The sequence below is a fragment of the Lissotriton vulgaris genome, chromosome 2_2 (assembly GCF_964263255.1).
Source record: "Lissotriton vulgaris chromosome 2_2, aLisVul1.2, whole genome shotgun sequence".
In the NCBI taxonomy this organism is placed as follows: domain Eukaryota; kingdom Metazoa; phylum Chordata; class Amphibia; order Caudata; family Salamandridae; genus Lissotriton; species Lissotriton vulgaris.
In genome coordinates, this window is record NC_141688.1 from 322,833,537 (window position 1) to 322,856,822 (window position 23,286).

The 23,286-nt window shown below is 52.7% G+C and overlaps 1 protein-coding gene across 1 annotated transcript in view; it reads left to right on the plus strand.

Annotated features, from left to right (window-relative positions):
* MYBPC3 (myosin binding protein C3) overlaps positions 1–23,286 on the plus strand; it is a 412,405-nt gene that overhangs the window by 167,149 nt on the left and 221,970 nt on the right. The window contains exon 13 of the mRNA XM_086959710.1: positions 15,440–15,572. Within this exon, the coding sequence (XP_086815836.1) occupies positions 15,440–15,572 (133 nt within the window). The remainder of the gene's footprint in view (positions 1–15,439; positions 15,573–23,286) is intronic.

Genomic DNA, 23,286 nt, shown 5'->3' on the forward strand with positions numbered 1-23,286 from the left:
ACGCGTGCCCCCCCACCAAATCTATAAATTCCTCCCAAGCCCCTCTCCCTCTGGTACCAGGCCCACCCGGAGACCATATAAAAGAAAACACAAGCACAGGAAACTGCGCTTGGTTTTAAAAAAATGGATCTTCAGGGAATTCACAGCAAAATTTAAGAAAAACATTTTTGGGTCTCAGACAGGTTCCACGTAAGACCCACCACAAGCCCTAAAACCTGGGCTCCCACCCTCTGCCTATGACCCTCTCCACAAGACTGTCCTGAAGTGCTAAGCTGCCTCTTTCTACCAAAGACTGGCTTGGAGTCGGTAGTATTCGTGGCTCACTCTGCCTCGAGACATTATGGGCCATATGTACAAGGACTGGCGTCAACTACGGCTAACTCTCGTTAGCAGCAGTTTTCCTAATGCTGCGTACCTCTGAAAACTATCGCCCTGTTAGCGACGTATGTACAAGGTGTCGCTACATGGGGATAGTTTCGGGGAGCCACTGTCAAAACTGCCACAAACACTAGCGTGAAGGTGATAGGAATTCTGGCGTTAGCAGGCGAAAACTAACAAAAGGCCTATTAGCTGCAAAAAAATGCACGTTAGTCAGCCCAACGTGAGTTTGTTTTCCTCCATAGGCAAAAATAGCCTTTCAGTCGACCTCCAATGTAAAATAGGAAAAAAGCAATGGAATGCACAGATCAATAACCCTCTCAAGCCCCCCAACATCAAGGATGACCAGCCAGAGTCCCAGGGAAGAGGAAATTCAGGGCTACATGTATGAAAAGAGGCGCATTGCGGTGCAAAACCAGTGATGCATCACTTTTCATAGCGGGGTAGGGTGGGTAGGGCTGCTCTACTCATGGAGCAGGGCAAGGGAGGAGTGGTATGCACACGCTAGTGCATAATGACTGTTTGGTCGGCCCTCCCAGGCAGCCCAAAGCAGTCATGTGCACTTTCCTGTTACCAATTCAGGCTGCATTACAGCCTGCATGAAGAACATGCCCACCCCTCCAGCCCCTGGCTGAACGCCTTGTCATGGCGATCAAGACCAATCACAACGCTGCATTCACAATTGCAGCATTGTGATTGACTTAGGGGAGGGAGCCTGGCTGCCTGCTTCCTGTTCCTTGGAGCAGACTCAGGAGAGCTGGAGCAACACAGACAAGAGACCCGGCCTCGAGGTAAGAATTAATTAGAAAAAATATTCATAACCCCCACTCACACCACCCTGTGTCCCCGCCCCCCTCCAGTGTCCTTTGCCGCGTTTCCCACCTCCCAGCTGTCCAGCCCCCTGCAGCACTTCTCAATGGCGGCTGCTGTGCGCCCATGCAAAGCGTGCGTACCACTGGTGTGCTAAAGGAATATATCACGTTACAGCGCATACCATTACATCGCATTCCATTACAAAGCATACTAATACTACGCATATTGCAACAGTAGAGAAAGCCCGTCTGTGTCTGTCTGCACCTGGACCGCACCCAGCACCAAGGACCCCTCCTCTCAAACACTCCACTGCTACAACACAAGCACCCTTACTCACCATCGACCTTGGACACCACATCTCCTGCCATCTAGCAACACTGTGAAATTCTCTTGAACCTTGCGCCTGTCGAAACTACAAACGCACCTTCTGCCACATCAGCACACCAGTGCCTTGTGCCGCCCAGCTGACCAACAGTGCACCTGACCGTCTCAACTGCATCCTCCTCAATGTGCGGTCCTTCCACAAACATGCAACAGAACCTCCTCGACGTAACCTCTTCAGACATCGCCTTCTTCACAGAAACCTCGACCAACCTCTGCTCAGGACCAGACATCGCCATCGCCATCCTTGACGGCTACTAAATCAACCGCAAGGACCACCCCGACCATCCAGGAGGAGCATTGCCATCTCCTAAAAAAGCATACTCCGACTGACCACACACTCTAATGACCCAATTCTGACCATGGAACACCTCCACTTCCAGATTCGGACCAACCCCATCCTCTGTGGCACCTTCATCTGCAGCCCCCCCGGGCCATGGACCCCCATTCTCCGATGCCATTGTAGACCTCATTGCACCCCGGGCTCTCCCACCCACCGACGACATCCTACTCTGAGACCTCAAGTTCCATCAGGACAACTAAAGTCACCAGAGCACCACCCCCTCCTGGGGAAACTCGCCAACACCAGACTCAAGCAGCGAGTCACCAAACCAACCCACACAGCAGGACACACACTTGAGGACATCTCTGCCGCCAGGGGGAAATCAACTACAGCCACACCACCGGACTCTCCTGGACAGACCATCATTGTATAAATCACGTCTTCATCATGCCCACCATGCACCACCGCCAACATCGCCCCCTCACCCCCTCACTGCTGGATCAAGGCCTAAGAACGTCTCGTCAACTCCCTCAGCACCACCGCTCCGCCAAGGCTTATAGACGCCAACACCGCAGTGAGCAACCTCGACCGATGGATCTCCAACTGCGCTGACACCCTGGCACCCCTCAAGAAAAGACCAGGCAAACAACACTCCAAGAAGGCCAACTGGTCCACTCCTGCCCTCCACTAGTCCAGAAGCACCTGCAGACGTCTGGAGTTGAGATGGGTGACTGCTGTGGCGCATGGCAGCTATTGCACCCCAACGTAGGTTATAAAGACAGGGGGTCTTATTCAGGAGCCCCTTCTGACAGTTTCACCCCGAAAGTGTGTCTGTTCCTTGACGTACTTGCAGCGGGATTGCGCCACGTTAGCAAGGTGACGCATGTAGGCATATGCGTGACCTCGTGAAGCCCTGTGCCACATTATACCTGTATTAGGTATGATGTATGCAGGGTAGATGTTCCCACGCAACAAAGCCTCAATGGAGTGGCCCAGTGAAATCCATCAGATTTCACTGCGACAATTGTAGGACAGCACTGCGTCTGTGCCTTATGCCTGCCCCTGGCAGGCGTAAGGGTGACACAGTCCCACAGGGATAAGCTGGCCCCATGTATTGCTGGAGTTGCGTCATGCTAGAGACACAACTGCAGCATTGCGTGACTTTAGCGCTGACAGATACATCAGGATTCCAGACGTATCTGTCATTAATTGTGACATGGAGCGCTGCACAGTGAATACAGCGCATCCATGGTGTCGCATGAAGGGCATAGTGAAAAGTGTTGCAATGCTGTCTTGTCGCAGCGCTGCAACACTTGTCACGACTGAGGCCCTGGAATGCGCACTATCTTATTGATGGGTCGCATTCCTGCCCTGTAGTTTTGTCGCAGGGCAGCGCCGCAACATTGCTTGCAGCGCTGTCCAGCACCAAAACCTTGTGAAATGAGGCCCCAATTCTTTGCACATTTTTAAGACCAGCTATTTTCTGGTCTTAAAAACTGCCCCTAACTGCAGTTAGAGGCAGTTTTTTTGGTCTTGCTTCATACAAGGAATTCCTTGTACATAGTGGGGTTATGTCTGTTTTTGCATGGGATCACCTACCTACCATCTCATTTTCGTTAACTATCGCTAACAGAAGTGGCGAACTTTAAAATGCACGTTTTCGCCAGAAAACTGCAGCTAACTGAGGTTAGCGACAATTTGTACATATGACGATCAAAAAATCGCTGCTGTACCGTCAAAAAAGTGCCGCTACAGCGGCGTTATCTCCTCATAGATATGCCTCTGTGTGTCTTGAGACATGTGAAGTGACGAGCCACTTGGTATGTGAGCTACATAATGACAGCTGGTGGCAAGATGAGCATGGTGCCGGTGTGACTGCAGCGCCGGGACACTCTAGACAACTCAACAGCTTCCTTGGTGCACACACCAACCTCACATCTTCCTTGGTGTACACACCAACCTCTTGTAACAACACATCCTTCTTGGTGTACACAACAACCTCTTGTAACAACACATCCTTCTTGGTGTATGTGAGAAGGTGGCCTGATATGCAGTGCTCACTATTCTAGTGAACACTATGTATCAGTCCAGCAACCCTTATTGATGATTGGTTGTAAGTCAACCTTATAGACCAGCTATCCTAGTAGCGTGGATACGAGCAGTCTAAGGCTAAAGACTCGAGAGGGCGCGTTAAGCCAGCTGTTTACCACACATATACCCCTTGAATACCAAGTGAAAGGACACCACACAAGTGTTATGAAAATAAACAGTTATTTATTTAAAGATCACAACAGCCCTGTACTCTTTATGAGGACAGGGTACTAAGCACAAACCAAAACTCTTACAAAAATACTTAAGTTAGCACAGTATATACAAATGCCCGAGGGGCACGGAAAACCATATACTCTGAAAGTGGAATGCGAAATTCCTAGCAGGTAAGTACAGTACTAATAGCTTTTGGAATCGCTAGGACTTGACTAGGGAATCGTTAGATTATGTCTAGGAGGCCTAGGGGACTCGGGTGCAGTGTGTGCACTCTCACGCGAGATGCGGGACAAAAGTCTATGGTAGCTAGGAATTAGAAAGTTAGTGTTCTCGGGCGAACCCGACCTGGTAGGGAGAAAACGAAAGTAGATTCTGACCCTTGGATAGTGAGGCTATGCTGGGGCACCGAAATGCCGAAGTTACCTAGCCCAGGGGCTGCAGCTGCATAGGTCTGAAAAGACGTCGGGAATCCTCGTAGACGGACCAGGAGCCGGAAGAAAAGATGCTGGCCGGTGACCAGTGAAGAAAGTTCAGTCGGATCCAAGCCTGGATCTTGAAGATAGATGACACCTGAAAGCAGAGGGGACCAAGTTCGAGACTACTAGCCAGTAGTCAGTGGGCACCAGGAGGGCACCGGATGGTAGCCACCTCGACTAGGTGAGTGGGTGACGCTTGACTCGAAGATCTCACGGACCAGGAGGCGTTGTCGGCGACCAGGATGGAGGATCGAGCTGTCCCACGAAGATAGAAGCTGTCGGCGTCGCTGGACCCAGGATTGGGCAACAAAGCCTTGGCAAATTCAAGCCCACGCGGTGGACCTAAAAATGGCGTCTGGAGTGGACCAGGAGGGTCCGGGGTGCCTCTCTTGAAGAAGGAAGCAAAGGCCAGCCTGGAGCAACCAGACCAGCAGTCGTGAAGTCGTTGGGCGTCGTTCAGAGGGCCACAAGCCAGCCGGCTAGTAGCCAAACAACGCGGTGCACAGCAAACAGCAGAAGGGCCCCACGCAGATCGTGGAGATGCAGGGGGGCTGATCTTGGGTGCTGGAGCTGCGCAGGGTCGGGGCTTCTCGGACCCCAAAGCACTCACCAGTGGAGGACACGGTGGGCTTGCAGTAAAGATGTCGTGCAGTCTTGGCGATCGTCGGTCCCTTGAGGTCTCGTCGCACTCACGGTTCTCAGCTGGGCTGTAGAGGTGAGTAGAGGTCAGAGGTGCCAGGGAAGCCGGGTCTCGTCGAGCTGGGTCGTCGGATTCGTGATGAAGGACTTGCAGCAGACCGCAGTGTTCTTTAGGATGGTGCCTGCGGATGCAGGGTGACTACTCCTTAGCCACAAGGGAGAATCTTGAAGAAGAAATCGTGAAGTCCTTTCGAAGAAAGTGGTATCTTGATTCCAAAGATGATCTAATTTGAACAGGGGGCCCGCTCCTATCTTTATACTAAAAAAGGGGGCTGACCCGGTGACTAGGTCCTGCCTATGGGTGGGACCAGGAGGGGGGTGGTTACACCCCTCTCCCCTGCCGGACTTCCCCAGGCCAGGGGCTGGTGTGCCCCTGGAACTGGTTCTGACTGGCCTATGCGTAGTGAGCACCGGGGTGCCACTCAGCAGTCACCTTCCTGAAAAGCCCTGCCTACCCAGGATACACAAAACCATGTCTGGGACGGTGCTAGCACCGCCCCGGACAGGAAACCCTTTGTCCAGGCCTCCCTCGCTGGAAGGACTCCCAGCAGCAGGAGGTCAGACTCGTGTCTGTGGTGGCAGCATCCATTTTGTGGAGCTGAGGCTTCAGTTAACTTTAACCGGGGTTCACAGTTACATACATGTCGTGTCCCTCTAGAAGGGTGGAATGCTAACCCCGTCGCCAGAATTGGCGAGGGGTTAGTATTCCAATTCGTATGACACCTTACTCGACATGTTTTGATAAAGCAATACCAAAGTTAGCATTTAACCGCGAGGATTATAATGCACTTAAGAGTATATGGTATGCGATATCATGGAACAGCTATTATGACTTGGTTCCGCAAGCTGCAGACAGGCTCAGCTCATGCCAGAGCACCATCTCACACGATTCCAAGCACTCTGCCTTCAGGATTGTCAAGGCCTGCCATAGGAGTGACTGATAGGAATCTGTGTGTCCATTTTAGGGTTAGGTATAGGTATACTACACCTACAGCAAAGGGTGATTACACGACTTTGCCCCAGCTGTCATGCAGCCAGTTGTGTCAAATTTAGGAGGCCAGCCAGGGGTGGCATAATACATGCTGCAGCCCCTGGCAGCCCTGGGTACACCTATGCCCTGAGTTACAGGGTCTGATAAGGTGGCCCAGTACCAATTGGAAATGTACCTAGGGTACATGGAATCCATTTTAAAGAGAGAGCAGTAGGCCTGGGGTCCTGATTGGCAGGGTCCCAGGTCGACTATGTCCAAAACCAGCTAAAACACAGGGCAAAAAGTTGGGGGCAACCATAGTCAGGATGTACCTTCCTACACAACCCCCCCCCCAAACGAAAGGAGATAAGGCTATCCTTGCCCAGGTAAGCCTCTATTACCTAAGTGGCCATATAAGGAAGGACCAGCTCTGGCTTGGTTTCCCCCTGTGTCATGGTCCACTAGGCAACCCCTCACCCTAAGGGTATCTGAGGGTCTCCACCATAGGGAATCTCTGTTTCTGGTGTGTCTTGGGAAAGAAGAAGGCTGATGCTGGGTTGGAGTACTGAAGTGAGGCTCCTCTACCTTTGGGCTCAACTTCCTCCAATCACCATCCATCATGTGTGCCTTTCTTTCTTTAGCTGAGATGCACTGAGCTCTCAGGGTCAGCCTCTGGCTACCTAAAGCTGGAGGCTGAGTCCCTCTGTTTGGCTTACTGGAGGTACAGGTCAGGTCTGGGGTTTTTAGGCCCCATGTTTGGCTGTGCCCACCAGTGTCCAGCTGTGGGAGTTCCCTAACTACTTTTAAGGGGGATCCCTCAGGAGTCTGTTCTATTTTCACTTGGCTAGGTTTACCAGCTTCAGTGATCCTAATCTGTTGATTAAGGGGTTCTTTTGGACAGGGGGCCCTTTTGGGTCCACCACTGGCCTCCCTGACCTCCACAGCCCTGGGCTGACTGAGGCAGGGTAGAGAGGTGCAGGTTACCTGCTCCAGACTGGGTCCCACCTGGGAAGGGTCCACTGCCATCAGGGGCTCTGCCAGGCTAGGCCTGACTACCTCTGGGGCAGTTCCTTCAACAGGGGTAGAGTCAGTTCCCTGAGGAGGCTGGCTCTCACCTAGTGTCTGGGAGGGGGAAGACTCTTCTTCCTCCTCAATGCTCTCTGTTTGAGTGGAGTGATCCATTGTTTCAGGCTTCACAACCTCACTATCTGTTTGAGTAGAGGCTGAGACCATTTCAACCTTTTCAGGAGGGCACTCAGTCTGTGTTTGGGCTGTGACTGTCACAGCCCTCCTATCCTGTTCTGGAAAGTCTGTCTGAGCCTGGGCAGTGGCTACCACTGCCCTTCCAACCTTTTCAGGGAGGAATGGTGCTTGGACTGGGGCTGTATCTATTACTGCCCCACTAACCTGTCTGGATAGGCCTATCATTCTGGAGTGAGTTTCTTGCTCCACCTCAGCCCATGCTGAGAGTTCCAGGTCATTCCCCAGTAAGCAATCTACAGGTAGGTTATCTGTCACTGCCACTCTCATGGGCCCTGTGACATTACCCCAACTGAGCTTGACTACTGCCATGGGATGCCTTCTCTTCACTCCATGAATGTCTGTCACCTGATAAGTAAAACCAGGGGTCAGTTGAGCAGAGGGGACCAGATGGTCACTCACCATGGTGAGGCTGGCCCCTGTGTCTCTGAATGCCTCAACTTTCCGACCATTCACTAAAACTTCTTGTCTATACTTTCCCAAAATGTGGGGTCCAGTAGTGAAGTTGGCAAACCCCATGCCAGTCTCACAGACAAGAGTGTGGTCAGGGAACCTGGCTAGGCCATAGTCCTCCTGATTGCCCAAAGTAATGCCCACCACATTCTTGGGGGCACTCCCACCACCTGGGGGATTACCACTAGTGGTAACAGGAGGTTTAGGAGTATTACCTGGGGGTATGTTTCCCTTATTACCATTTTTAGGGCAACTGACATCACTTTTGTAATGACCCACCTGTTTACAGGTATGGCAATAAGGTTTCTTTTGTTCTGAAGGAGTGTTCTGGGACCCACCACCCTTGTTGGAGTTTTGGGGCCCTTGGGAAGTCTTCTCTGAGGATTTATCCCCACCCTTCTCTTGAGGCTTGGTTGATTCCTTTTTCTGGTCACCACCCTGGTTTTTAGGCCTAACCCTGGTTCTGACCCATTTGTCTGCCCTCTTACCCAATTCCTGTGGAGAGGTCAGATCAGAGTCTACCAGGTGCTGATGTAATAACTGGTTCTGACAATTATTTAAGATTTGCTCCCTCATAATTAGATTATACAATCCTTTAAAATCAGTAACCTTACTACCCAGTAGCCAGCCTTCAAAAGCCTTAGTGGCACAATCAACAAAGTCAGTCCAATCTTGAGACTGAGTTTTCTGGGTGTCTCTGAACAGCATCCTGTATTGTTCAGTGGTTAAACCAAACCCATCAACCAGTGTATTCTTCAAGATTTGGTAATTGTTAGCATCCTCCACCCTTGTGGTGAGGAGCTTATCTCTACCTTTACCATCAAAGGAGAGCCACAAGATAGCTGCCCACTGACTTTGGGGAACACCCTGCACAGTGCAGGCTCTCTCCAAAGCAGTAATCCATTTGTGGATGTCATCCCCTTCTTTAAAGGGGGGCACTATCTTATTCAGGTGCTTTTTATCAAAACTCCTTTCCCTATTGCTAGGATTATTGCTGCCACCAGTGGGGACTGCCCCACTCAATTGTTGCTCTCTAGCAAAGGCAAGCCTTTCTTTGGCCAGGGCAAGTTCTTCCCTTTCAATCCTCAGATTGGCTGCCTTTTCCTTTGCCTCATACACTCTCCTCTGGGGAGATGTCATTCCCCTTTGAGAGGAACGTTGAGAGCCATTGGTATGAAGGGATCTGTTAGAGCCTCTAGATAGAGACCTAACTCGTCCATTCCCAATGTTAAGCTGACCTGAGAGTGGCCCCAGGGCTCCCCTAGAGTCCCTCTCATGTCTGCTTAAGTTGGTCCGGGTTAGTCTACTGACCTCTACCTGTCCCTTATCTGCCTCATCCCCAGACAACTCATCCTCCTCCTCAGCATCATCTGCCTCATGGAGGGGATGGATATCAAAGGGACCCTGTAAGGAGGGCAAACTTCCTTCTGGATTAGAAGGGTCTGGGTTACCAGCCCTACTGGCATCATAAGCCTCTAAGAGACCAATCAGAAAGGAAGTGGTGGGGTTAGACCCCTGTTTTAGTTTCCTGAGAGTACACACTTGTCTCATCTCATGGAAGCTAAGAGCAGCATATTTAGAAGTGACCTGTGGAAGGTCCACTGACACAAGGGGATACTCAGAGTTTCCTCCTTTGTCTGACATGCTGATTCTAGTGTGGTGTAAGTGATGCACCTACCTACACTATGTGTTTACCTACTGATCCCTTGCTAAGAGTTGCAGCCAAGGTGTGCTAAGCCTTGAGGAGCTACAACAGCTGGTTCAGTAGAACTCAGAGTATTCTAAGCTTTAGTTATATGTACCTAACAGTCCTTTATGTGATCTTTCAACAAGATATTCTTAGGATACGTGTGGTAAAACAACAGCAAGCTCAAATCCCAACCGCTGCTCACCAATGTGAGAAGGTGGCCTGATATGCAGTGCTCACTATTCTAGTGAACACTATGTATCAGTCCAGCAACCCTTATTGATGATTGGTTGTAAGTCAACCTTATAGACCAGCTATCCTAGTAGCGTGGATACGAGCAGTCTAAGGCTAAAGACTCGAGAGGGCGCGTTAAGCCAGCTGTTTACCACACATATACCCCTTGAATACCAAGTGAAAGGACACCACACAAGTGTTATGAAAATAAACAGTTATTTATTTAAAGATCACAACAGCCCTGTACTCTTTATGAGGACAGGGTACTAAGCACAAACCAAAACTCTTACAAAAATACTTAAGTTAGCACAGTATATACAAATGCCCGAGGGGCACGGAAAACCATATACTCTGAAAGTGGAATGCGAAATTCCTAGCAGGTAAGTACAGTACTAATAGCTTTTGGAATCGCTAGGACTTGACTAGGGAATCGTTAGATTATGTCTAGGAGGCCTAGGGGACTCGGGTGCAGTGTGTGCACTCTCACGCGAGATGCGGGACAAAAGTCTATGGTAGCTAGGAATTAGAAAGTTAGTGTTCTCGGGCGAACCCGACCTGGTAGGGAGAAAACGAAAGTAGATTCTGACCCTTGGATAGTGAGGCTATGCTGGGGCACCGAAATGCCGAAGTTACCTAGCCCAGGGGCTGCAGCTGCATAGGTCTGAAAAGACGTCGGGAATCCTCGTAGACGGACCAGGAGCCGGAAGAAAAGATGCTGGCCGGTGACCAGTGAAGAAAGTTCAGTCGGATCCAAGCCTGGATCTTGAAGATAGATGACACCTGAAAGCAGAGGGGACCAAGTTCGAGACTACTAGCCAGTAGTCAGTGGGCACCAGGAGGGCACCGGATGGTAGCCACCTCGACTAGGTGAGTGGGTGACGCTTGACTCGAAGATCTCACGGACCAGGAGGCGTTGTCGGCGACCAGGATGGAGGATCGAGCTGTCCCACGAAGATAGAAGCTGTCGGCGTCGCTGGACCCAGGATTGGGCAACAAAGCCTTGGCAAATTCAAGCCCACGCGGTGGACCTAAAAATGGCGTCTGGAGTGGACCAGGAGGGTCCGGGGTGCCTCTCTTGAAGAAGGAAGCAAAGGCCAGCCTGGAGCAACCAGACCAGCAGTCGTGAAGTCGTTGGGCGTCGTTCAGAGGGCCACAAGCCAGCCGGCTAGTAGCCAAACAACGCGGTGCACAGCAAACAGCAGAAGGGCCCCACGCAGATCGTGGAGATGCAGGGGGGCTGATCTTGGGTGCTGGAGCTGCGCAGGGTCGGGGCTTCTCGGACCCCAAAGCACTCACCAGTGGAGGACACGGTGGGCTTGCAGTAAAGATGTCGTGCAGTCTTGGCGATCGTCGGTCCCTTGAGGTCTCGTCGCACTCACGGTTCTCAGCTGGGCTGTAGAGGTGAGTAGAGGTCAGAGGTGCCAGGGAAGCCGGGTCTCGTCGAGCTGGGTCGTCGGATTCGTGATGAAGGACTTGCAGCAGACCGCAGTGTTCTTTAGGATGGTGCCTGCGGATGCAGGGTGACTACTCCTTAGCCACAAGGGAGAATCTTGAAGAAGAAATCGTGAAGTCCTTTCGAAGAAAGTGGTATCTTGATTCCAAAGATGATCTAATTTGAACAGGGGGCCCGCTCCTATCTTTATACTAAAAAAGGGGGCTGACCCGGTGACTAGGTCCTGCCTATGGGTGGGACCAGGAGGGGGGTGGTTACACCCCTCTCCCCTGCCGGACTTCCCCAGGCCAGGGGCTGGTGTGCCCCTGGAACTGGTTCTGACTGGCCTATGCGTAGTGAGCACCGGGGTGCCACTCAGCAGTCACCTTCCTGAAAAGCCCTGCCTACCCAGGATACACAAAACCATGTCTGGGACGGTGCTAGCACCGCCCCGGACAGGAAACCCTTTGTCCAGGCCTCCCTCGCTGGAAGGACTCCCAGCAGCAGGAGGTCAGACTCGTGTCTGTGGTGGCAGCATCCATTTTGTGGAGCTGAGGCTTCAGTTAACTTTAACCGGGGTTCACAGTTACATACATGTCGTGTCCCTCTAGAAGGGTGGAATGCTAACCCCGTCGCCAGAATTGGCGAGGGGTTAGTATTCCAATTCGTATGACACCTTACTCGACATGTTTTGATAAAGCAATACCAAAGTTAGCATTTAACCGCGAGGATTATAATGCACTTAAGAGTATATGGTATGCGATATCATGGAACAGCTATTATGACTTGGTTCCGCAAGCTGCAGACAGGCTCAGCTCATGCCAGAGCACCATCTCACACGATTCCAAGCACTCTGCCTTCAGGATTGTCAAGGCCTGCCATAGGAGTGACTGATAGGAATCTGTGTGTCCATTTTAGGGTTAGGTATAGGTATACTACACCTACAGCAAAGGGTGATTACACGACTTTGCCCCAGCTGTCATGCAGCCAGTTGTGTCAAATTTAGGAGGCCAGCCAGGGGTGGCATAATACATGCTGCAGCCCCTGGCAGCCCTGGGTACACCTATGCCCTGAGTTACAGGGTCTGATAAGGTGGCCCAGTACCAATTGGAAATGTACCTAGGGTACATGGAATCCATTTTAAAGAGAGAGCAGTAGGCCTGGGGTCCTGATTGGCAGGGTCCCAGGTCGACTATGTCCAAAACCAGCTAAAACACAGGGCAAAAAGTTGGGGGCAACCATAGTCAGGATGTACCTTCCTACAGTGTACACACCAATCTCTTGTAACAACACATCCTCCTTGGAGTACACACCAACCTCTGTTACAACACACACTCCTTGGTGTACACACCAACCTCTTGTAACAACACATCCGCTTTGGTGTACACACCAACCTCTTGTAACAACAAATCCTTCTTGGTGTACACAACAACCTCTTGTAACAACACATCCTCCTTGGTGTACACAACAACCTCTCATAACAACACACACTCCTTGGTGTACACACCAACCTCTTGTAACAACACATCCTCCTTGGAGTTCACACCAACCTCTGTAACAACACATCCTCCTTGGAGTTCACACCAACCTCTTGTAACAACACATCCTCCTTGGTGGACACACCAACCTCTGTAACAACACATCCTCCTTGGAGTTCACACCAACCTCTTGTAACAACACACACTCCTTGGTTGACACACCAACCTCTGTTACAACACACACTCCTTGGTGTACACACAAACTTCTTGTAACAACACATCCTCCTTGGTAGCTGTTTTCCATTTAGATTCTGAAAATGAACACACTGGCGTGAAAAATAGTCAGCGCTAATATTCCTTCCCGGTACATGAACTACTTCAAACTAAAATTGTAGAACCCTTGCAGTAAATCTCTCTATTCTGGGTGCTTTATTTTTAGAATTGATACGACTCAGAAACACCAATGGTTTGTGGTCTGTTTGAAGGATAACCCGCCTCTCCCACAGATAGCTGCCAATGTCTTCTGTGGCTCACCGGCATGCTAACAAATCCTTTTCAAAAATGAAGTAGTGTATTTCTGCATCTCGGAGTACCCTGGAGGCAAAACCAAAAGTATGATCATCCTTCCCAGAATTTTGTATCAAGACCGCACCCAAACCAAACTTGCTGGCATCCACCGCTGGCATATGATGAAAGGGTAGCATCATACGGTTTGAGTGCTCGAACACAAGACAGCTGAGATTTCAACCACTGAAAGGCCTTCTTACAATCATCAGTCCACTCAAATTCAACCTTTTTCTTTAACACATTTGATATGGGTCTGACGTTAGCAGCAAAATTATAAATGAAATGTGAAACATCACTCAAACCTAAAAAAGATTTTTCTCCCTTCTTGTCAGTTGAAGGAGTTGCATCTAGAATAGTATTTACCAATCCAGGTTTGTGTTTGATACCTGAACTTCAAATTACATAGCCAAGGTATTCCAACATATCTTTTAAGAATTCACACTTCTCTCTTTTAAGAACAGTACCCTGTTTTTTTAAATATATCTAGTACTTCTTTTAGAGTTTTATCATGAGTTTGTCGTTCTTAACCGTAAATCAAGACATCGTCTTGAAAGATAGCAATATTTTTAATTTCCTTCAGCAACTTGAAATCACCCTTTAAAAATACTGATGCAGCCGACTCCAAGCCAAATGTCATCCAACTGAACTGAAATGTGCCCCACGGAGAAACAAATGCAGTAAAATGTCCTGGATCAGGTTCTTTTTCAACCTGATGATATGTTGAAACAAAGTCAAGTTTTGTAAAAAAAACTTGAGACTAGCAATCGACGCCAGCATTTTGCAAATGTTTGGTACAGGATGGGAGTCTACTCAAATCTCTTGATTGAGTGCACGGACATACACACATACCCCTAAGCCTCCATTTTTTTGTGGGCAACAACTACGGGGGCAAGCCAAAGTGATGACCCAACAGGTTCAATGATACCTCCTTCAGCTAGACTTTCTAATTCTTTTAACAAGTCATCTCTCACGCTGAATGGTACCCCTCTCAGCTGTATTTTATCAGATTGGCACCATCCTTAACCTTTATTTCATGCTTCACCCTTTTGATTCTACTAAGCTCTGAATGGTTTCTTGCCTGAATAAAAAACAAACAATGAGTTCATTTTATGTTTGTGTCGTCTTCTTTATTACAGGGTTTTAGGCCATTGACCACTCACTAACACTGTCCTGGAGGCCCAGGCCATGAACCTCTGCCTAACACTGGACTGGATCCCTAGACTATCAGCCTCTACGTCCTCTCTCTCTAACACTGGCCTGAAGTTCTAGGCTTTCAATCTCTACCTAATACTGGCCCAAAGTCCTGGGCTTCCAGTCTCTCCCCAACACTGGCCTAGAGTCCTAGGCTACAGCAACTTCCCAAAACTGGTCTACAGTTCTAGGCTACCATCCTCTCTCTAAGACTGGCCGAGAGTGTTCTAGTCTGTTACCACTCTCTCCCTATGATTGGTCTACAGTCCAATCACTCCAATTTCTGCATTTTTCTGACCTAGGGATCTAGGCTACCCCTCTATTCCTAAAACTTTCTGCAGTCCTAAGCTAGCAGCCTATGCCTTACCCTGGCCTAGCCTTCTAGACTGTTAGCCTTTCCTAAAACTGGCCTTGGGAAGGGAAGGACAGGGGTCAGTCATGAGTGGACTCCATGTCTCTTACTGGGGTGGCCTTTCCAGGCGATATCTGCGCCAGAACCCTCGACACCTGCATGCACCCCTAGCCATGGAGAGGGATTATAACCAAACACTTTAGAAAATCAGGTTCCAGAGCAACAAATTGTAGATAAAACAGAAAGCAATTAATTTGAAGCACTAAGATCGCTTAGACAGAGACAGGGAAACCTCTTAGAACTATCCCTAAAGTTATACAGAGAGATAGGTTGGTAGAGGACATAGGTGTGTGAGAGAAAGGAATAGAAGAAACCATCTGGGCAGTACAGGGGGAACCGGGAAGTGACTAAAATGGAACAGCGGGCAGCAAGCCAGCGGAAAGCACTCAGGCAGTGACATCTATATGCACAGAAAAGATTGTCACACACACTTTTATAAACATTCCATTTTTCTTCACAGCTTTTTTGAAGAAGTTGGATGCTGCTTATCAAGTGGACAAAGGTCAGAAAATTAAGTTGGTGGTAGAGGTGGCCAACCCCGACGCTGAGGTGAAGTGGAAGAAGAATGGGCAGGACATCCAAGTGAGCGGCAGGTGAGCCAGGATCTCAGGGTGAGGGAAAGGATACTGTGGTACAAAATACTGGAAGAGGGTCATCTGGCCATGTCGACTCTTCAATGTTCTCTACACTTAAACACGCAGCCTGCAAAGGCAGTTGTGGGGGGTTAAGGTACAGGGCCTCTAAAGGTGGCACAATTGGTGCTACAGCCCTTAGAGGCCTTCCCTGGCCACAGTGCCCTTGGTAACCATGATACCTTTTGCAAGGGGCTTACCTGTGGCCAGGGTGTGCCAATTGTGGGATCAAAGGTACAGTTTTGGGAAGGAACACAGGTGCTGTGCCTGGTTAGCAGGATCCCAGCACACACTCAGTCAAGTTGGCATCAGGTATCTGGCTAAAGGTTTGGGGGTAACCATGCAAAAAGGGGCACTTCCCTACAGGTGTGATCTACTAGAAGGCATAATGCAGTTTGACCTACTGGAAGCGTTCATCAGTTGTGACTCTGGTGTGTTCTACTGGAAGGGATCTGCTGGTCTGTTAGTGGAGGATACTCTAGTGTGATCTACTGGACAAGAGTCATGACTAGTAGCGGAGCAGTTTCGGATGTGATCGATTGGAAGGGGGCCAGCTGATGTGACTCTTAGTGAAGGACAATGTGGCGTTCTCTACTGGAAGGGATAATGCGGTGCGATCTACTGGAAGGAGATGATCTGTGTTAGACGGACCGGGAGGGTCGGCCGAGGTTACGGGGAGAGGTCTCCAGGGAGAGCCGTCTCCAACGACTGTACAGACAAGTAACTTCCCCCCCACAGACGGACACCACACAAGTTTGAAGGTTAACGAGACTTTATATGCAATTCTTAGGTTACGATGATGGATACAAGGAGGTCTGGACTCAGGGGTCCCCTCGGTTCTAGTCTCTGGCTTAGGAAAAAGGGGTAGCGGGACAGTCTTTGTTACCAATGAGTGGAAAATAGCTCTCAATCCTCGAGCTCGGCGTTCTAGATGATCGGGCCGCGGCGGAGCCAGGCAGGTCCCGAGATGGACGAAGGAAAACGACGGTCCGCGGCGGAGCCTGCAGGTCCCGGTGAAGATGGCGGTTACAACGGTCCGCGGCCACGCCAGCAGGTCCCGACGACGATGAAGGTGATGAAGATTACGAAGGCTGTGGCAGCGCCAACAGGCAGGACGATGGTGCACAAGACAGAGCTACGGCAGCGCCAGTAGTCCGTCCAGGATGAGTTCCTCTTTACGTCTCTCGACTCCAAGATACAACTGCCTTCCTGCTCTGGAGCTGCCCCAGTTATAGGGCTGGTGTGCTTTGATGTCCGGACCCTCGCACTTGGAGGTCGGGGGGTCCGGGATGAGGGAGTCCAGACACACAGCAGGGAGGTGGAGCCAGTGCCCGGGGAGGCGATGGGTGAGCGGCACTTGGCGGGGGAGAGCCATCGACACCTCTTTCTCCCATTGACTTGCCAAGTAGCCCGCTCACCTCCTGGGTGGAGAGTGGTGCCGGGATGTCTGAGGCCTGGCCAGGCCCAGGGTTGAGGTCGGCCGGAGGCCAGGCGGCCACGTGGTGGAGTGTCCAAGATGGCGCCCCGGGATGGGCGCGTAGACGGGCAGTGGATCGGGCCCACGAGGTTGACATACTCGAGGGCAGGGGTCCCTGAGGGGACGGAGGCCGTGCAAGAGTGGTGTGTGGTTCCTGCGGGACCGGGCTGAGGCCGGGTCGGGCTGGGGGAGAGCGGCCTTCCATGTGGCCTGTCCAACATGCGTCCCCCCCAGCTGAAGGCGGGGAGAGTTACCCATCCTCTTGGGGACTCTCCTCGTCGAGGCGGAAGAACCGGGACAGGCCATCCGCGTTGGCGTGATCTGGCCCAGGCCGGTGTTCGACTGTGAAGTCCATCCCTTGTAGGGAGATGGACCAGCGTAGTAACTTCGGGTTTTCCCCCCGCATCTGCATCAGCCACTGCAGGGGTCGGTGATCGGTCTGTACCCGAAAGTGTGTGCCAAACAGGTAGGGCCGGAGCTTCTTGAGGGCCCATACCACAGCGAAGGCCTCCCGCTCTATGGTGCTCCAGCGCTGTTCTCGCGGTAGGAGTCGTCTGCTAATGAAGGCCACCGGTTGATCCAGGCCTTCGGTGTTCACTTGGGACAGGACTGCCCCAATGCCATGGTCAGAGGCATCCGTCTGGACGATGAACTCCCGGCTGTAGTCGGGGGCCTGGAGCACCGGGGCGGAGCACATGGCGTCTTTCAATTGTTCAAAGGCAGCCTGACACTCGGGTGTCCAGTTGACTTTCTTTGGCTGGTTTTTCGACGTGAGTTCTGTGAGGGGTCCCACTATAGTACCATAGTCCTTCACGAACCTTCGGTAGTAGCCTGTGAGGCCCAGGAAGGCTCGTACCTCGGTCTGTGTGACGGGGGACTGCCATGACTGGATGGCGGCAATTTTTAGCTGCAGAGGAGCCACCAGCCCGCTTCCCACCTGGTGCCCGAGGTAGGTCACAGATCCTTGTCCAATTTGACATTTGCTGGCCTTGATCGTGAGGCCAGCCCGCTGTAAGGCTTGCAGCACTGCTCGGAGGTGGTGGAGGTGCTCGGACCAATGGTGGCTGTACACAGCGATGTCGTCTAGGTAGGCGGCGCTGAATCCTTCGAGCCCCGCCAGGACCTGATTGACGAGCCGTTGGAATGTCGCTGGAGCGTTCTTCATGCCGAAGGGCATGACGGTGAAATGGTAATGGCCATCGGGTGTGGAAAAGGCAGAACGTTCTTGCGCCCGGGGTGTGAGGCCGATCTGCCAGTAGCCCGCCGTCAGGTCGAAGATACTGAGGTAGCGGGCAGCTCCCATGCGGTCAATCAGTTCATCGGCCCGGGGGATGGGATGTGCGTCTGTCCGGGTGAACGCGTTCAAGCCCCGGTAGTCGACACAGAACCGAAGTTCCGGGGTGGTGCCGGGGGTGGCCGCTTTGGGGACCAGTACGACAGGGCTGGCCCAGGGGCCTTCCGAAGCCTCGATGACCCCAAGTGTGAGCATCTTGGCTACTTCTTCCTGGATGCAGGCTCGTACCCGATCTGGCACGCGGTAGGCCCGGTGGCGGATAGGGGGGCTGTCCCCCGTATCTACATCGTGCACACACCAGGAAGTGACACCTGGTGTGAGGGAGAACAGGCTGGCGAACTGTGAGAGGAGAGCTTGACATTCCTGACGTTGCTCTCCGGTGAGGGTCTCCGAGAGTCGGACCCCATCCACGGAGCCGTCTTGTTCCCGAGTCCGTAGGAGGTCAGGGAGGGGCTCGGAGTCTTCTTCCGCCCCAGTGTCTGTGGCCATCAGGAGGCTGAGTTCTGTACGCACAAAGTGGGGCTTCAATCTGTTAGCGTGGAGGACCCGGAGTGGGTTCCGGGAGGACTCCATGTCGATGAGATAGGTGGCAGGGCCCTTGCGCTCGATTACCTTGAAGGGCCCCGTCCATTTGTCTTGTAGTGCACATGGCTCGGTGGGGGACATCACCCATACCTGTTGCCCAGGTTCAAATTCAATGGATGAGGCATTCCGGTCATACCACTTTTTCATGTCCTCTTGACTGGCCTCTAGGTTGGCTTTTGCTAGTTCCCGGAACCGCCGGGTCTGGTTGCGGAGGGTTAAGAGATACCGGAAGACATCTGGAGGGTTCTTTGATGGCGGCAGCTCCCAGCCTTCTTTGACGAGACTGAGTGGCCCCCGCACTGGGTGTCCATACAGCAGTTCAAATGGGCTGAAGCCCAGGGATTTCTGGGGGACCTCTCGATACGCGAAGAGGAGGCACGGCAGCAGCACATCCCACTGGCGACGGAGGGGCTCTTCCAACCCCCCGATCATCCCCTTTAGCGTGCGGTTGAACCGCTCAACGAGTCCGTTCCCTTGAGGGTGATAGGGGGTCGTGAATCGGTAGGTGACCCCGCACTGTTGCCAGAGGGACTTCATGTATTTGGAAATAAAGTTCGTGCCCCTGTCGCTGACGACTTCTCGGGGGAAGCCCACACGGGAGAAGATCCCCATCAGGGCCCGGCCGACTACCGGGGCGGTCACAGTCCGTAGAGGGACAGCCTCAGGGTAGCGGGTGGCGTGGTCCACCAGCACCAAGATGAATCGATGGCCTTGTTTTGTGCGTGGGTCCAGGGGCCCCACAATGTCTATTCCGACTCTCTCAAACGGGGTAGTGACCACAGGAAAAGGTTGTAGGGGAGCTTTTAGCTTGCGGCCGCTCTTTCCACTGGCTTGGCACGTGGGGCAAGATCGGCAATGCTGGTGCACATCGTTCCTCATTTTTGGCCAGAAGAAGTGGGTCACTAGGCGACTGTAGGTTTTATCTTGTCCCAGGTGACCTGCCAGGGGGACATCGTGGGCCAGGTTTAACAGGAAGTCTCTAAAACGGAGGGGCACCACTAGTACTCGGTTGCTCCCCAGCTCGGCGATTCTTTGCTCGCTGTACAGCAGATCATTGTCCCAGTAGACCCAATGAGTTCCGGAGGTATCCCCTGCGCTTTGGGCGAGCGCTTGCTGGCGGAGTCCCTCGAGGGAGGGGCAGGTCTTTTGTTCTTGGCGAAATTGTTCTTGCGTGGGCCCCCCCTCTTGAGGCCACTGGTCGAGGTTAGCGAGGTCGGTAGGTTGAGCTGGTTCGGAGGGAATGTCACGGTCGGTGTTTTCGGCTGGGGCGACCGGAGGCGGTGGCGCCGGCCATTCGGGTTCTTCTGGGCGGTGATGGGCACGGGCGGCCATGGAACGGGTGGTGACGCACGCCCAGTCTGGGACGCCCAACATCCCCAGGTGTTCTCTTCGCTCCACGGCGGCCCACGGAGAGCTTTCAAGGTCATTGCCCAGGAGGCAGTCTACGGGGGCATCGTCTCGGACCGTTACTTTCAACATGCCGGAGACCCCCCCCCATTCGAAGGGGACGCAGGCCATCCGGCACAGGCTTTCCGAGTTATCGGCTGATCGTACAGGGCAGAGAATGTTCGGTAGATATTGTTCTGGGGCCACCAGGTGACAGCGGACGGCTGTTACACTGGCCCCGGTGTCACGAAGGGCTTCGGCCTGGCGTCCATTGATGCTTACCCATTGGCTGTACTTCTGGGTGTTAGCGGGTAGGGGGACCCGCGGGACCATGTCTTTCCCCCCTAAGCAGGCTAGAGCCATGGCGGCTGGCTCCCACTCTTGATGCTCTTGTTCGTATTCTTCCTGCTCCTCGGAGATCTGTTCTTCCCCTAGGGCTGCAGCGGCCACTTGGCGGGGTCTTGGGCTCTGGTACTGCGGGCAGTTTGGGTCGTTCGCATAGTGGCCGATTCGTTGACATCGGTGACACGTGACATTGGCTCTGTACCCCGGTCGCGCTGGGGTGCTGCCCCGGTTGGCCGGGGGGGTGGTGCTGGTAGCGGGGGCGACCGGGGCGTTGTCTCTTCCTCGCCCTTGGCCCCCTCCTCCTCCTCTGGGTCGGTGCTGACCATTGTTGTTCCGGTTCTGTTCGTAGGACCCATTCCGGCCTACTCTGGTGATCTCCCACCGGTCAGCTTCGGCTGCGAGCTGCCGGGGATCCGTTAACTTGCTGTCGAGGAGGTGCTGGCGGAGTTCAATGAAGCAATTGTTCGACAGATGCTCCCATACCATCAGATTAAATAGTTGCTCGTAGGTCGTGACGTTGCTCCCTCTGATCCAGCCCTCGAAGGCTCGGCTAAAGTATGTTACATAGTCCACCCAAGTTGTACCCGGGATGCGGGTGCAGTCTCGGAACCTCTGACGGTACATCTCGGGTGTGAGGCCATAGCGGGTGAGGAGTGCTGCTTTCATATGATCGTAGGAGGTCATCTGGTGGTCCGGGAGCTGCAGCAGGGTGTCGCGGCCCTCATTGAGGAATCTTCCCCATAGACCGGCTCCCCAGTCGTTTCTATCGATCCGGTGTGCAGTCATAGCGATTTCATAGGCCTTAAACCATTGCTGGATGTCGTCTTCTCTGAAATATTCTCGGACAACATCCTTGGGGATGTGTACCTTTTTCTCAGTGGCCCCTGAGGTGGGGGGTCGCTCTGGCACCCCTGCTTCTTTATTCTGCTTGCGTAGGTTGATCTCGGCTAGGTTCCGTTCGTGTTCGTACGCTAGTTTCTTTTCCTCGAGCTCCCTTTGTCTCTGTTTCTCCTCTCTTTCTTCTCGGAGACGCAGGTGCTCTAAGTTGATTTTTTGTTCGGCCAACTTAAGTTCAACGTCCATTTTGAGTCGGGCCATTTCCAGCTCGTGTAGTCGGGTTCTTTCTCTTTCCTGGATCTCGTCTTGCGAGAGACCCGTTCTTTGTCCTTCAGGGGCCGTGGTTGTTTTTTCTGCGGTGCTTTGATCAGGGGTTCCGGCAGCCCCGGTCTCTGCCCAAGATTCTAGGGCATGCTTAAAATCGTCCTTGGTACTCAGTCCGGTGGTAGCGATACCCAGTTCGATGCAGAATTGTTTTAGTTCACGATGGTTGTACTCCTCCAATTTCTCCATTTGGAATTTCTCGGTTGATTTGCTTTCTTTCGTGGTCATTGTGACTTCGTCGTGGGGTGAGCTACTCTCTGTACGTTTATGCGGTGATTCGGATCGCGCCGCTGGCCACCAATGTTAGACGGACCGGGAGGGTCGGCCGAGGTTACGGGGAGAGGTCTCCAGGGAGAGCCGTCTCCAACGACTGTACAGACAAGTAACTTCCCCCCCACAGACGGACACCACACAAGTTTGAAGGTTAACGAGACTTTATATGCAATTCTTAGGTTACGATGATGGATACAAGGAGGTCTGGACTCAGGGGTCCCCTCGGTTCTAGTCTCTGGCTTAGGAAAAAGGGGTAGCGGGACAGTCTTTGTTACCAATGAGTGGAAAATAGCTCTCAATCCTCGAGCTCGGCGTTCTAGATGATCGGGCCGCGGCGGAGCCAGGCAGGTCCCGAGATGGACGAAGGAAAACGACGGTCCGCGGCGGAGCCTGCAGGTCCCGGTGAAGATGGCGGTTACAACGGTCCGCGGCCACGCCAGCAGGTCCCGACGACGATGAAGGTGATGAAGATTACGAAGGCTGTGGCAGCGCCAACAGGCAGGACGATGGTGCACAAGACAGAGCTACGGCAGCGCCAGTAGTCCGTCCAGGATGAGTTCCTCTTTACGTCTCTCGACTCCAAGATACAACTGCCTTCCTGCTCTGGAGCTGCCCCAGTTATAGGGCTGGTGTGCTTTGATGTCCGGACCCTCGCACTTGGAGGTTGGGGGGTCCGGGATGAGGGAGTCCAGACACACAGCAGGGAGGTGGAGCCAGTGCCCGGGGAGGCGATGGGTGAGCGGCACTTGGCGGGGGAGAGCCATCGACACCTCTTTCTCCCATTGACTTGCCAAGTAGCCCGCTCACCTCCTGGGTGGAGAGTGGTGCCGGGATGTCTGAGGCCTGGCCAGGCCCAGGGTTGAGGTCGGCCGGAGGCCAGGCGGCCACGTGGTGGAGTGTCCAAGATGGCGCCCCGGGATGGGCGCGTAGACGGGCAGTGGATCGGGCCCACGAGGTTGACATACTCGAGGGCAGGGGTCCCTGAGGGGACGGAGGCCGTGCAAGAGTGGTGTGTGGTTCCTGCGGGACCGGGCTGAGGCCGGGTCGGGCTGGGGGAGAGCGGCCTTCCATGTGGCCTGTCCAACAATCTGATACAATCAACTGGAAGGGGGTCAGGTCAGGATTAGTAGCAGAGCAATGGCTGATGGGATCTA